Source organism: Mandrillus leucophaeus, unplaced genomic scaffold (assembly GCF_000951045.1).
Source record: "Mandrillus leucophaeus isolate KB7577 unplaced genomic scaffold, Mleu.le_1.0 Scaffold300, whole genome shotgun sequence".
In the NCBI taxonomy this organism is placed as follows: domain Eukaryota; kingdom Metazoa; phylum Chordata; class Mammalia; order Primates; family Cercopithecidae; genus Mandrillus; species Mandrillus leucophaeus.
The window spans coordinates 2163216-2176590 of NW_012103144.1; the positions used below are offsets into that span (position 1 = coordinate 2163216).

Here is a 13375-nt window from a genome sequence, read left to right on the forward strand (position 1 = left end):
CTTATTTGTACATATATATTTTGGATTGTGATTCATTCAGATAAGTTCCTTATATATTATAGATATTAAGCCTTTTTTATATTTTGGAATTCTTCCATAATCAAGAATTTTTGGCATCGTAATTTAGTTATTGTGGGAAGTAACATGTTCTGTCTTCATTATCAAAGCTGCCAGCTCTCTCCTTTATAATTTCTCCTATTGCCCCAAATGTGAGGACGTTATTATTCCTCACAGGCAAAACAAGTGTTTCTGCTATGTCTTTGACAATTGGGTTTTATTTTTGTCGGTGACTGTGTAAGCTACTTGTGTGTAAAAGCAGTAGTGATTTCTTTAAAAGAGAAAGAGGGCCAAAGCCTGAGAAGAGGAGGTGTTTTGATGGCTGCGGGTAGAAGACAATGACGGGAATTCAGAAGGCTGAGGCCTTCAAGCTCAATTAAAGATGACTAGAATGTTGTGATAAGACAAAACCTTGTTCCTATATCACCAATTTATCAAAGGATTTTTAAGTTGCTTTTCTGTTTTTTATGACGTAGTCATTTACTGCCGTCTTGTGAGGCATGTATGTTGTCTCAAATTGCTGCTCTGCAAAATATATCAGCAGCACCAAGGAACACAGGATGGCGGGTTAGCCAAACACACTGCTCAGCTCTGGCTGAGAGAAACCAGGAGATGTCATTTTTCTACCTACAACCGGTGGTCTTTGCCCTTGGCTATACAGTGGATTCCTTCAGAGAGCTGGGAACTCCAATGCCTGGGTCCTAGCCTTTGGTTTCTAATGTTATTGGTCTTGAGAGCATCCTGGGTTTTGGGATTTTTTTAACACTCCCCAAATGATTTTAATGTGCAGCCAAATTTGAAACCCACTGTAATCATTTCATCAAGAAATGCAAAAAAGATATCCAAAATAAAAGAAATCAATGTATCGAAGAGATAGCTGTACTCCCATGTTTATTGCAGCACTATTCACAATATCTGAAATATGGACTTAACCTAAGTGCCCGTCAGTGAATGAATAGATAAGGAAAATGTGGCATAGATACACAATGAAATATTATTCATCCATTAAAAAGAATGAAATCCTGTCATTAGCAGCAACATGGATAGGACTGGAGGCCATTATGTTAAGTGAAATAGGCCAGGCACAGAAAGAAATAGATCATATGTGCTCATTCGTATGTGGGACCTAAAAAAGTGGATCTCATGAAGACAGAGCTTAGACTGGTGATTACAAGAGGCTGGGAAGAGAAGTTGGGAATTGGAAGAATGAGAATGAAGAGAGGTTAATTAATGGCTACAGTTTGCTAGAAGAAGTAAGTCCTAGTGTTTGATAGGTCAGTAGGGTGACTATAGGTTACAACAAGCTGTTGTATATTTGAAATAGCTAGAAAAGAATAATTCAAATATTTCTAGCATAAAGAAAAGACAGATATTTAAGATGATGGATAGCCCAAGTATACTGATTTGATCTTTACAAGTTTTATGAATGTAATAAATTATCACATGTACTCCAAAAATATGTACATCTATGTATCCATGAAAAATAGAATTATTTTAAAAAAGAAATGCAGAAAGAATCTAATCTGTAAAAGGAGGTAACTAAGAAAAAGAACTAGAAACTGCCTGTCCTTCTTCCATAAATACCTTCATCTTACTGGTAAAATTTCATAGTGGAAATAGAAATATGGTCTTTGGACATAGCAGAAGTTTCCAAAATGTTCTTCTTTACCATCCTCTCTCTTCGTCATCTAAAGTCCAAGTGGTCCTTTCCAGACAGTATGGAAAGTAGCAATTAGTAGTTTTCCAAAATTCAAAATTTGGCTTAGATCTTTTTATTTTTATTTATTTATTTATTTATTTTATTTAGAGATGGAGTTTCACTCTTGTTGCCTACACTGGAGTGCAATGGTGCGACCTTGGCTCACTGCAACCTCCTCTTCTCAGGTTCAAGCAATTTTCCTGCCTCAGCCTCCCAAATAGCTGGGATTACAGGTGCCTACCACTATGCTCAGCTAATTTTTTTGTGGTTGTATTTTTAGTAGAGATGGGGTTTCATCATGTTGGTCAGGCTGGTCTTGAACTTCTGACCTTAGGTGATCCACCTGCCTCGGCCTCTCAAAGTGCTGGGATTACAGGCATGAGCCACCGCGCCCAGCCAGCTTAGATCTTTTTAAATGTTGAGGAACAGAGTACTTGAAAGCAAATCCTGAACACTGCTAATTAATAGGAAACAGGAAAGGCTTGGGGAAGACAAATAGTTGCATTTTATATTTATTTTTCTCCCTAATGCCAAGCATGGACCATTCATGGGGCTAACTCTGCCAGAGAGGATCCCAAGGGGATCCCTCACAGAGAGCAGGACTTTGGGGAGGACCTTGTTCCATGGGCATTTTGCCCTTTTCTGAGTAGGTTTTGACTAGGTGGTCACATGAGTTCACGGTCCCATAACCTACATCTCCCAAAATACCAGAACAGAGAGGCAAACGTGTAGTTGGAGAACAGAGGGCCAACCTCAGCTGGAAATTCAGCCCCTCCTAAGCACTTTAGCATTCAGAGGGGTTTAAGCCCCTAGGAGTAATAAGAAAGACATTTAATGTGTTATTAACGTCACTGGAAAGAAAATTGACAACTCAAGATACAGCAGGTCCACAAATAAAATTGTTTCCTTCAACATCATTTTGTTAGATGGATGAGAAAAAAAAAAAAAATGATTCTTGGCTGGACCACTGTCTGTGTGGAGTTGGCACATCCTCCTCAGGCCTGTATGGGTTTTCTGCAGGTTCTCTGGTTTCCTCCCATATCCCAAAGCTGTGCACTGAAGTTCATTGGCGTGTCTAAATCATCCTCATCTGAGTGAGTGTGGGGGTGTGTGTGAGCATGCTCTGCTGTGTGGTGCTTCCTGTCCATGGCTGTTAGCTGCCTTGTGCCCTCCACTGCCAGGATGGGCTCCAGCCACCCTCAACCCTGAACTGGAATAAGTGGGTTGGAAAATAAATGAATGAATGAATACAAATTATTGTAAAATCAAAATTTGTCAGAGCAGACTCAGTGGCTCACACCTGGAATTCCACACTTTGGGAGGTCAAAGCGGGAGGATCATTTGAGGTCAGGAGTTCAAGACCAGCCTTGGCAACATAACAAGACCTCTCCATCTCTGCAAAGAATTAAAAAATGAAAATAAAAACTAGCCAGACATAGTGACATGTGCCTGTAGTCCTAGCTAAAGGGAGGCTAAGGAGGGAGAATAACTTGAGCCCAGGTGGTTGAGGTTGCAGTTACCTATGATCACACCACTGCACTCCAGCCTAGGCAACAGAGGGAGACGCTGTCTCAAAAATAATAATAATAATAATAAATCACCATACTTCTGGCATTAAAATGAGTTTGGTTAAAAATAACTAAATAGGCCAGGCATGGTGGCTCGCACCTGTAATCCTAACACTTTGGGAGGCCGGGTGGATCACATGAGGTCAGGAGTTCAAGACCAGCCTGGCCAACATGATGAAACCCCATCTGTACTAAAAATACAAAAAATTAGCTGGGCATGGTTGCAGGCACCCGTAATCCCAGCTACTCGGGAAGCTGAGGCAGGAGAATCGCTTGAACCTGGAGGGGCAAAGGTTGCAGTGCGCCAAGATCGCACCACTTCACTCCAGCCTGGGCTAAAGAGCAAGACTCTGTCTCAAAAATAAAATAAATAAATAAGTAAATAAATAGCATACAATAATCATACAAATACACAACAACTGATGCAGTAGGAAAACACCCAGCAAGCCCACCAATATTCGCTCTTGTTTTTTAACTGTATAGTGGTAGGAGGTGCCCCTTCTAATTTTCGCTTGGCAATCATTTATTCTTTGATTTAACCTCCCCCACCATGACCACTGTCACTCAGATTCACCAAAAATTAGGTAAATAATTATCTTTCTTGTTTTTATTAATATTTCTTAAATGTATATGTAGCTCACATTTGTTTCAGTGTTTAATATTGTGTTTTGTGTCTTTATGTAGAAATTGGTGATGTTTTTGTGACCAGAAATATGCCATAGGACTTTAACTCTTGTTTAGATCACATAGCTGTGGTAAAATCGTTTTCATTATACATGATTTCACTTAAAGTCACAATTTCCAAGAACCTACCGAAGGCATTAAGTGAGGACTTGGTGTACTTATGAAGCAGAAAGACGGCATCTTGCTCATCTTTGTAGCTTTGAAGCAAGAAAAAAAAATTCCCTAGTTCACTCCTGCCTCAACACATGCCAGCAAAGATATATTTCCTATTCATTTGCTCTGACTACACCTACCCAAAAAAAAAGCAGGATTGAGTGTTTAATTTACGGCTTAAGCAATCAAATTATAAAGTGCTATATAAAACTGCACAATCAGATGCATTTGACTATAATGTAATTGATGACTGACTCTCATCCTCTGTCCAGCCCTGTTCCTAAACAGGATGAGTCTCTTACTGGGGTACAGGATGTTGATGGGGAGTGCAACATTAGGCTGGGAGGTAATGTCTTGTAATCATCTGGGATGTTCTCAGGTTCATTTATGTGTGAACAATATAGTTTCACTATCTTTACTTTTGTGCTTATTGTGACTGTACACATCTGCTGAAAGAAAGTTTTCCATTAACTTCAAAATTAAAGGACTCTGTATTTTATGCTATTTCATTATTTGGACCTGCATTATCATGTTATGGCTGGTTATATTGTGTTTTCAAATACGGAATTTATAATATAGGCTTGCAGGATCTGTCTTGTAACCACTACAGTGTTCCCCAGCTTCCTGAGATATGGGAAGAGACTAAGATAGAAGTACCTCTCATTCAGATTCAGATGAGGGAAAGCAGTCATATGCCTCTATTTTGAAGGACAGCATAAAATACTCTTGTGAATTCTGTACTGACAATCTTTTTTTTTTTTTTTAAAGAGACTGGGTCTCACTCTGTTGCCCAGACTGGAGTGAAGTAGTACAATCATAGCTAACTGCACCCTTGAACTCCTGGTCTGAAGCTATTCTCCCTCTTCAGCCTCCTGAGTAGCTTGAATGACTACAGGCACACAAACAATCATGCCTGACTTTTTTTATTTTTATTAATATTATTATCTGTGGAGACGGGGTTGCCCAGGCTGGTATCAAACTCCTGGCCTTAAGCAATCCTCCTGCCCCAGCCTCCCAAAGTGCTGGGATTAAAGGAATGAGCCACCATGCTCAGATGTACTGGGACTCTTGATAAAGTTTGTTATTCAATATTTCCTTTAGGGAGCTAACATCTGGGCATCTCCCAGGGCTCCGTAATGATGGCTGGTGGCTTCAGTTTTGTCAGCCACCCAGTCTGTATATGAGTCCTCTATTCCACCTGACCTCTCCCCATCCCTTACACACACCCCTTGAAGTTCCAGAGTCTGTATATTTCCAAGGCTCCTTTGGGTGTGGCCTGGCCCAGCACATGGCCATGGTGACCACATTGCTCAAAATCAAATCTCTGGATTTTATGGGGTCCACACCATGCCAAGTGCACCAGCCATGTGAAAGAAAATGTGATGCGGGGGGAGATGGGAACCCAGATACCAATAAGAGATACAAGAAGGGCAGCTGGGTGTGGTGGTTCACACCTGTAATCCCAGCACTTTGGGAGGCCAAGGCCGGCAGATCACCTGAGGTCAGGAGTTTGAGACCAGACTAGCCAACATGGTAAAACCCCGTTTCTACTAAATATTTAAAAATAAGCCAGGTATGGTTGTGGGCACCTGTAATCCCAGCTACTCAGGAGGCAGGAGAATTGCTTGAACCCAGTAGGCAGAGGTTGCACAGAGCCGAGATTGTGCCACTACACTCCAGTCTGGGCGACAGAGCAAGACGCCATCTCAAAAAAAAAAAAAAAAGAGACAGAGATACAAGAAGGGCAAATCTGGAAGCAGTCAGAGGTGAGGTTCAGGGTCAGACAGCTCCAGAACCCAACTGCTGGGGTTGAAGTTCTCATTCTGTCATTTATTCTCCAAGTGTCCTTCAGCAAGTTCCTTAGCCTTCTGTTCCTCACTTTCATAATCTATAAAACAAGAGGTAATAGTAAAACACACTTCATGGGGTTTTGATACAATTAATTAAAGTTCTTGGCACATAATTAGATTTCTCTAAAAAAAAAAAAAACTCTTATTACTATCATCATCATTATTGTCCTGGAGTAAAGAATTGGAGGCCATGAAGGAAAGTTTCCCCAGCTGTATTCATTTCCTTGGGCTGCCATCCCCAATTACCACAAATCAGGTGACTTGAAAGCACAGAAATGTATTATCTCACAGTACAGGAGTCCAGAAGTCTATGAAATCATGGGATCATTATGGTTGCTTCCTTCTGGAAGCTCTGCAGGAGAAACCATCCCCTGCCTCTCTCCTAATGACTGGTGGTGGCCAACAATCCCTGGTATTCCTTGGCTTGTAGATGCATCACTCCAGTCTCTGCTTCCATCTTCTCTGTGTCCCTGTGTCTTTTCCTTTTCTGTTTCATAAAGACATTTTTGCTGCATTTAGAGTACCCCCAATCCAGTGTCATCTCATTTTGAACCTTACATTAATTACATGTGCAAGACCTTTATTCCAACTAAGGTCATATTCCAATGTTCCACGTGGACATAAATCTTGGGGTAACTCTATTCATCCTACTACAGCAACTAAGAGCAGGTTAAATAAAATCAGAAGAAACCACGAACAATTCCTGGAAAGAATGTCGTCAAACCATGGTCATGATGCTTATGGGCTAAAAAGACTGTGTTGTGTGGGTGGTCAATCCAGCAAACTGGGCTACCCTGAAGGTCATCACTGAGTCCCAACCAACTGTCAAACACAGAGTTAATCAATGTACTCTCATTCCAACTGGGGCAAACTTCTCTGGAGAAAACACATATCTGATGAGAGCAAGCTATGCACATCAGGTAACACGCACGTGTAGTGAGCTCTTTGCCCTGTCTCTCCTGACATGTTGTAGTCACAATTTAACCCCAAACTCATTCTGACACTGAGTAATGCAATGCAAAGGGCATGGGCTTTGGAGCCTCAGGGAACTGAATTCTAATGTCATCCTTTGCAACTTACTAGCTCCACTTGCCACCTTCATGGCCTCAGATGAGGTACTTACCCTCTCCAAGCCTTAATTTCTGCATCTGAAAATTGGTCATAATACCACTAACAACTTGTAAAGTTGCTCTATGTATGAAAACTAATATATATAGAAGCTGCACCTAAGTACCTGGTGTAAATTTCAATGAGTGATTGCTATTTGTCTTAGTCTATTTGCACTGCTATAACAAAATGCCTGAGACTGGTTAACTTACAAGGACTAGAAATTTATTTCTCACAGTTCTGGAGGTTGGAAGTTCAAAATGGCACCTTGCTACTGAGTCTCCCATAAGGGACAAACGTTATGTCCTCACATGGTAGGAAGACCAGAGGGCAGGAGGGCCTACCTAGTTCACTCCAGCCCTTCTATAAGGTCACTAATCCCATTCATGAGGGCTCCACCCTCATAAATGAATCACCTCCTAAAGTTCCCACATCTTAATACTATCACACTGGTGATTAAGTTTCAACATATGAATACAGGAAGACAAATTTAGAAAAATAACACTATTAGTATCATTATTGTGAGGTAGTAATTTCATCTCTCCCCTACTAGGCTTGAGGGCAAGAAAGCCAAAGGGACCTTGAAGAAGAGCTGTGAAGATCCATGTGTCTACATGTATCTCATCATCTCTTCCCCCACCACCACCGGCATTACAGCACAAAAGTAAACTGCATAAACACACTGTAAATATTCATTGATGTAAATGACACACAAACGGCATTACAAATATAAGCACTGCCTCAATGAATGAACCTCCAATAGCCTTTCAAAATTTGGAGCCCAACCAGGACAGCCCATGGCAAAGTCTTTCCCTTCATGACTTAGCAAATGAACACTGCACAGAGCAAAGGCAACACAAAGTAGTATTCATCCTCTAGTGTATGTCAACATTTAGAGAGGATTGGACCATATAAAAATGGTATTTGTAGGCCAGGCACGATGGCTCATCCCTGTAATCCCAGCAATTAGGGAGGCTAAGGCAGACGGATCACTTGAGGCCAGTAGTTTGAGACTAGCCTGGTCAACATGGTGAAACCCTGTCTCTACTAAAAACACAAAAATTGGCTGAGTGTGGTGGTGTGGGCCTGTAATCCCAGTTGCTTGGGGGCTGAGGCATGAGAATTGCTTCAACCCAATAGGTGGAGGGTACAGTGAGCCAAGATCGTACCACTGCACTCCAGCCTGGGCGACAAAACAAGGCTTTGTCTCAAAAAAAAAAAGGGGGTATTTGGAGGCCACATAACTCCTCTTTCATGAGAGCATTTTTATTACTTTATTTACTTTGTATTACCACAATAACAAATGTTCACTGGAGAAATGTTAGAAAATACAGGCAAGCAAAAACAATAAAATCATTCTTAATTTCAGATATGTAGAGTTTTTTTCTTTAACAATATATTGTGACACTTTCCCAATCATTAGACTTCAACATCATTTTTTAAAGTTGTCTAATATTCCATTATATAAACCTACCAATATTCATTTAACCTATCCCCCATCAGAGGAATTTTAACTTCATTCCAATGTTTTGTTACTGTAAACAGAAATGCAATGAAATGAGTTTATTCCTTATTTGTTTTACAAATTCATAATAATTTGGCATTTAATATAACCCTGCTCCCTTCCCCAAACACTTGCAATTAACCCAAAAGTAAATTTCGTTCGTTTATGAAAAACTGATTTTTTATCCAGTCTGAAAATCTGCTCTCCGCTTTGGCTGTATGATCTGAAGCAAGCTCTTTCCTGGCCGCCTGTATCCAGTAACTAATAAGTAGTCAGCATTCTTGGCTCTGGCTACTTAGCTTACTTGTTCAGGGCATAAGGCTAATGGGGTCAATGTCATGGGATGTGAGCTTGCTATATACAGGCCAGTTAGTTACAAGTCCAAAGACTATTTCTGTAACTCCAGACAGCTGTCATTTAAAAACTGGCTGTTAGTTTCCAAGGAACTGGGCAAAAGAGCATAGGTAGATCCACACAAATCCATCACCAGTACTGGAAAGATAATGTGTCAATAGCTTCATCTTGCCCATAGAAAACAGTTCAGAAAAGTATTCATATTTAAAACTGGGGAGGCTGTGGAAAAACAAGAAAGAATAATATTGGCAAGACAATTGGCTGACCTTATACATATCTTGGTTTATCAGCTTAGTGTGTGACTATCCTGCCATTTCCACGTGAGAAAAATTCAGCAACACGTTTCAAATTGCGGATGGTGGTGGTATTTAACTGGCAATATTCTCTTGCAGCTGACACAGCCCTTGGCACTGATGATGTATATGATGAAAAAGGATGCCAGTGTGATGTATCAGTGGAAGACCTCACCCCACCACTTAAAACTGTCATTCGAGCTATCAGGTTGGTGAAATCCTGAACAAAGTGATTCAGAGACATACTTATGATTAATTGAATTACGATGTTGCTAAATTCTTTTTCTGCAGGTAAATGTCCTGGAATAAACACTTTCCCTTTTCCTATTCATCCATATGCCTATTGAATTGTGAAATATTTGTTTCTTAATAGAAAACTCTGCTGTGTTCAACACAGAGTTATAAAACGTGGGTGGGATTTGAAAAGCCAGGTCATGTTTGAGAGATTACACGAGTCTTGGCTTGTCATGTGTATTTACTGCTTTAAGGACAGATAGTTTATTGATGCAATTGGATTTTTAAATTATTTTTATGACTTGCTCCAATCTATATTCTGTACAGAATTGTATATCAAAGAAAAGGCCTTGTAGGTTATTTCAAAATGGGTTGAGTTCTGAAAATGGGAAACCTAAAAGTATTTTGCAGTGACTTAGTCTTATTACCCGAAATGTAATTGTTAAAGGCTGATCTTAATTTGCTTCCTCTACTGGTGGCAGAGAGCTAAGAGAGTATACCTAGCAACTTAAATTTACATTTTCCATGACCTTTCCCACCACACACACACACACAGACAGGCGCGTGCATGTGCGCACACACACACACGCAATCAAGATCTGGACTATATTAACTGCTGCATGCTCAGCTGGCCCAGTTTAATCCTTTTGGGAGAATTTGTATATGTCAGGGAATGCTGAGTAACTATATTGCAAAAAAACGAAATACCTCTGCCTGTTGGTGAAAAACTAGAAGAAAGTTCAAAATATCCAAACCAGGCCAGGTGCAGTGCCTCATGCCTGTAATCCCAGCACTATGGGAGGCTGAGGGGGGCAGATCACTTGAGGTCAGGAGTTTGAGATAAGCCTGGCCAACATGGCGAAACCCCATCTCTACTAAAAATACAAAAATTAGCTGGGTGTGGTGGCGGGCACCTGTAATCCCACATACTCGGGAGGCTGAGGCAGGAGAATTGCTTGAACCCGGGAGGTGGAGGTTGCAGTGAGCTGAAATCATGCCAGGGCACTCCAGCCTGGGCAACAGAACAGGATTCTGTCTCCAAAAAATAAAATAAAATAAAATATCCAAACCAATTTAGCTATTCACATGTTTGGTCTAATCTTGAATATTAGTATGATTGATTACTTATTTCTGTTTTTAGTTGGTCATTTGGCATCATGTTAGACATTTATTTACTCTATAGTTGAGAGTCACTGGGAAAGCAGAAATGAGTTCTAAAGATTTTCATAAATGTTTGTGGGGGCAAAGAAAATCATGGTGTGATGAAACTCCAGAACATGTTTAAACACTATCTGTAGCAGCAGACTAAAAAAAAAAGTGAAGTCCAATTACTTCTCAATGGAACCCTCAAGTCACAAACCCTATGGGTGAAGAGATTACACCTTCCTATTTGGCCTGTAGTGTCCTCGTTTGTGCCTCTAGTCTCATCATTAGTGTTAATAATGCTCCCATCTTTCTCAAAGTATCCCTGTTTGGACAACCAATTATACAGTCACCCTATCTCTGGTGAACCTAGAAGCCTTGGGTGATGTATACGCCCGGATAACCGAGAATATGTAGTGAAATGTTGTCTGAAGCCTTCAGTTAAAGGGATAGAGAGGATTTAGAACTGCACTGTCCAATATGATAGCCACTGGCTACTTGAGGCTACTGAGGCTATTTAAATTTGAATTAATTAAAATGAAATACATTTTAAAATTCAGTTGATCAGTCGCACCATTCATATTTCAACTGGTCAATAGCCACGGGTGGCCAGTGGCTACTTCATTAGACAAAGAAACAAAACATTTCCCTTGTCACAGAAAATTCTATTGAACATTACTAGTCTAGAAGTCACCTTGAAATTTTTCATGTGTTGAGTATATCCATAAAAGACCCTAAAGTGAAGGTGGGGCAATTCAGTCCAGGAATTAATCTGACTTGCAGCAAGTATGGAAAATCTTATCTAGTGAGAGCAGATTAGGCTTCCTAAAAGTCATACTTAACCCAGTTTATGTCATTTCCCAAGACCTTCTGAAGCTTTCTGCTTTTGCTTTACAACCTATAAAATGGATTGTGAGCTGCAAGAAAGAAAATGAAATAGGTTTATTCTGCTAGCTAAGCACTTTAGCAATGGCTTAAGATTTACTTTGTTATTCTTCTTGAAACTCGACTGATTTTTGTGACGTCCTTTGCAGAATTCCTTTGCTTTTCAGAATTCTTTCTTGGTTCTTATTTTTAATGGAACTTTACTATTTACATGTCTATCTTTTTGTGGATTCCTGATGTTTTCTGCTTGCTGCGTTGTGATACCTGAGGGAGATGTTTTTCTCCTCCATATCCTGATTCTGCTTAGTGGTTTTTCATCACTTCTAAATTCCATTTCAAATTAACAGATTATGTCGCTTGAACCCAGGAGGCGGAGGCTGCAGTGAGCCGAGATCGCGCCACTGCGCTTCACCCTAGAAGGCAGAACAAGACTCTGTCTGAAAAATAAAAATAAAATAAAGAAAATACAATTAAATTAACAGATTCTGTAAAAACCTAATAGCTACGCTCAATAGCTTAATAACCTAATTGAAAATTTTTTATTCATGGTGTACTTAATTTCTAAAGATACTTAATTTAAAAACCAACCAATACAATTAGCAGTTCTAAAAAGAAGTTTGCAGGTATAAGTCCTAAATCTTATGCAGAAGGGTTCTTTTCCTAAGGAGTTTAATTATGTTAATAAGTTCAACAGCAGTTGCCAGAGGGTTTTTTGCCAGAACCTGCCCACCTCTTGCAGCTCCCCTGAAGCAGTATGTATACGTATATGACTGATTGCAAGTGTGAAACATCCACTATTCATCTCTAAAATAGTAACTTTGGGCATTTTTCTTGTTATTTTTTAATTGTTAGAATGTTTAATATGAATATTTAAATATGCCTTTTGTATTTCAGTAACTCTTGCAATAGTAGTTTTTCCTAACAACCAAATTAAAATGTGTAACAAAAAATATGTATTCCACTGCAAGGATGACAATATGGAAAATAATATTACTATCTTCACAAAGAGCAAAGTAAGAGTTCTTATTTTCAGTTATCAATATTTATTAAACATCTGCCATTTTTTAGAGACAATTAAGGACACTCTTTGAACTTGTCTGAATTCTAGTATCCAAATGCACTCTGACACTTTTTTAAAAATAAATAATGTCACTGTTTATGGTACATAGTAAAGAATGACTATTCTTAGTCTATTTCCAAACTATGTCTTTTACTCAGAAGAAAACTTAGTTTTGTATATTTCTTCCAGAATTATCATAGATTTTTCTCAAAACATCATTTCAGGGAAATGCAAAAATCTGCTGGAAATGTGTTTTGAAACTCACCTCTAGGAGTGAAGATTGTACTTATTTTTAACAAAAGCCCCATATTTTAGTGATTCAGTTCAAACAATGTTAAGTTTCTTTTTATCCACTCATAGAAATTAGTTCCTAAATGGAAAGATAAAATTAGCAGGAAAGTAAACAAACAAATGGATAGAATCTAGAGGATTCTACACACTCACTTATACCTATTTCATAGTAGATCACCTGTTTTTCTATCACTGTCTTAAAACTATAGCCCATAAATTACCTAGATATGTTCCTTCACAGTGTCAAGCATCTGGCTAACTGGGACTATCTGAAGGTAACGGACTGTTCCCTTTCATGCTAGTACTTGGCTTTGTAGTCATTACATACAAATATATGAATCTTGGGCAAAATTTTACACAAAAATTAATATATCTTTTTAAATTTGAAATAACAGGCCAGGCATGGTGACTCATACCTATAAACCCAGCAGTTTGGGAGGCTGAGTTGGGCAGATCACTTTAGTTCAGGAATTCAAGACCAGTCTGGGCAACA

At 39.4% G+C, this 13375-nt stretch overlaps 1 protein-coding gene across 3 annotated transcripts in view; it reads left to right on the forward strand.

Annotated features, from left to right (window-relative positions):
* Nucleotides 1-13375, forward strand: part of KCNQ5 (potassium channel, voltage gated KQT-like subfamily Q, member 5) — a 565034-nt gene that overhangs the window by 528428 nt on the left and 23231 nt on the right. The window contains exon 9 of one of the 3 annotated variants that reach the window (XM_011987106.1): nucleotides 9369-9477. The exons of 1 other annotated variant lie outside the window; for it this stretch is intronic. In XM_011987106.1, coding sequence (XP_011842496.1) covers nucleotides 9369-9477 — 109 coding nt within the window. The remainder of the gene's footprint in view (nucleotides 1-9368; nucleotides 9478-13375) is intronic. One more of the 3 variants, XM_011987104.1, reaches the window with a different exon arrangement.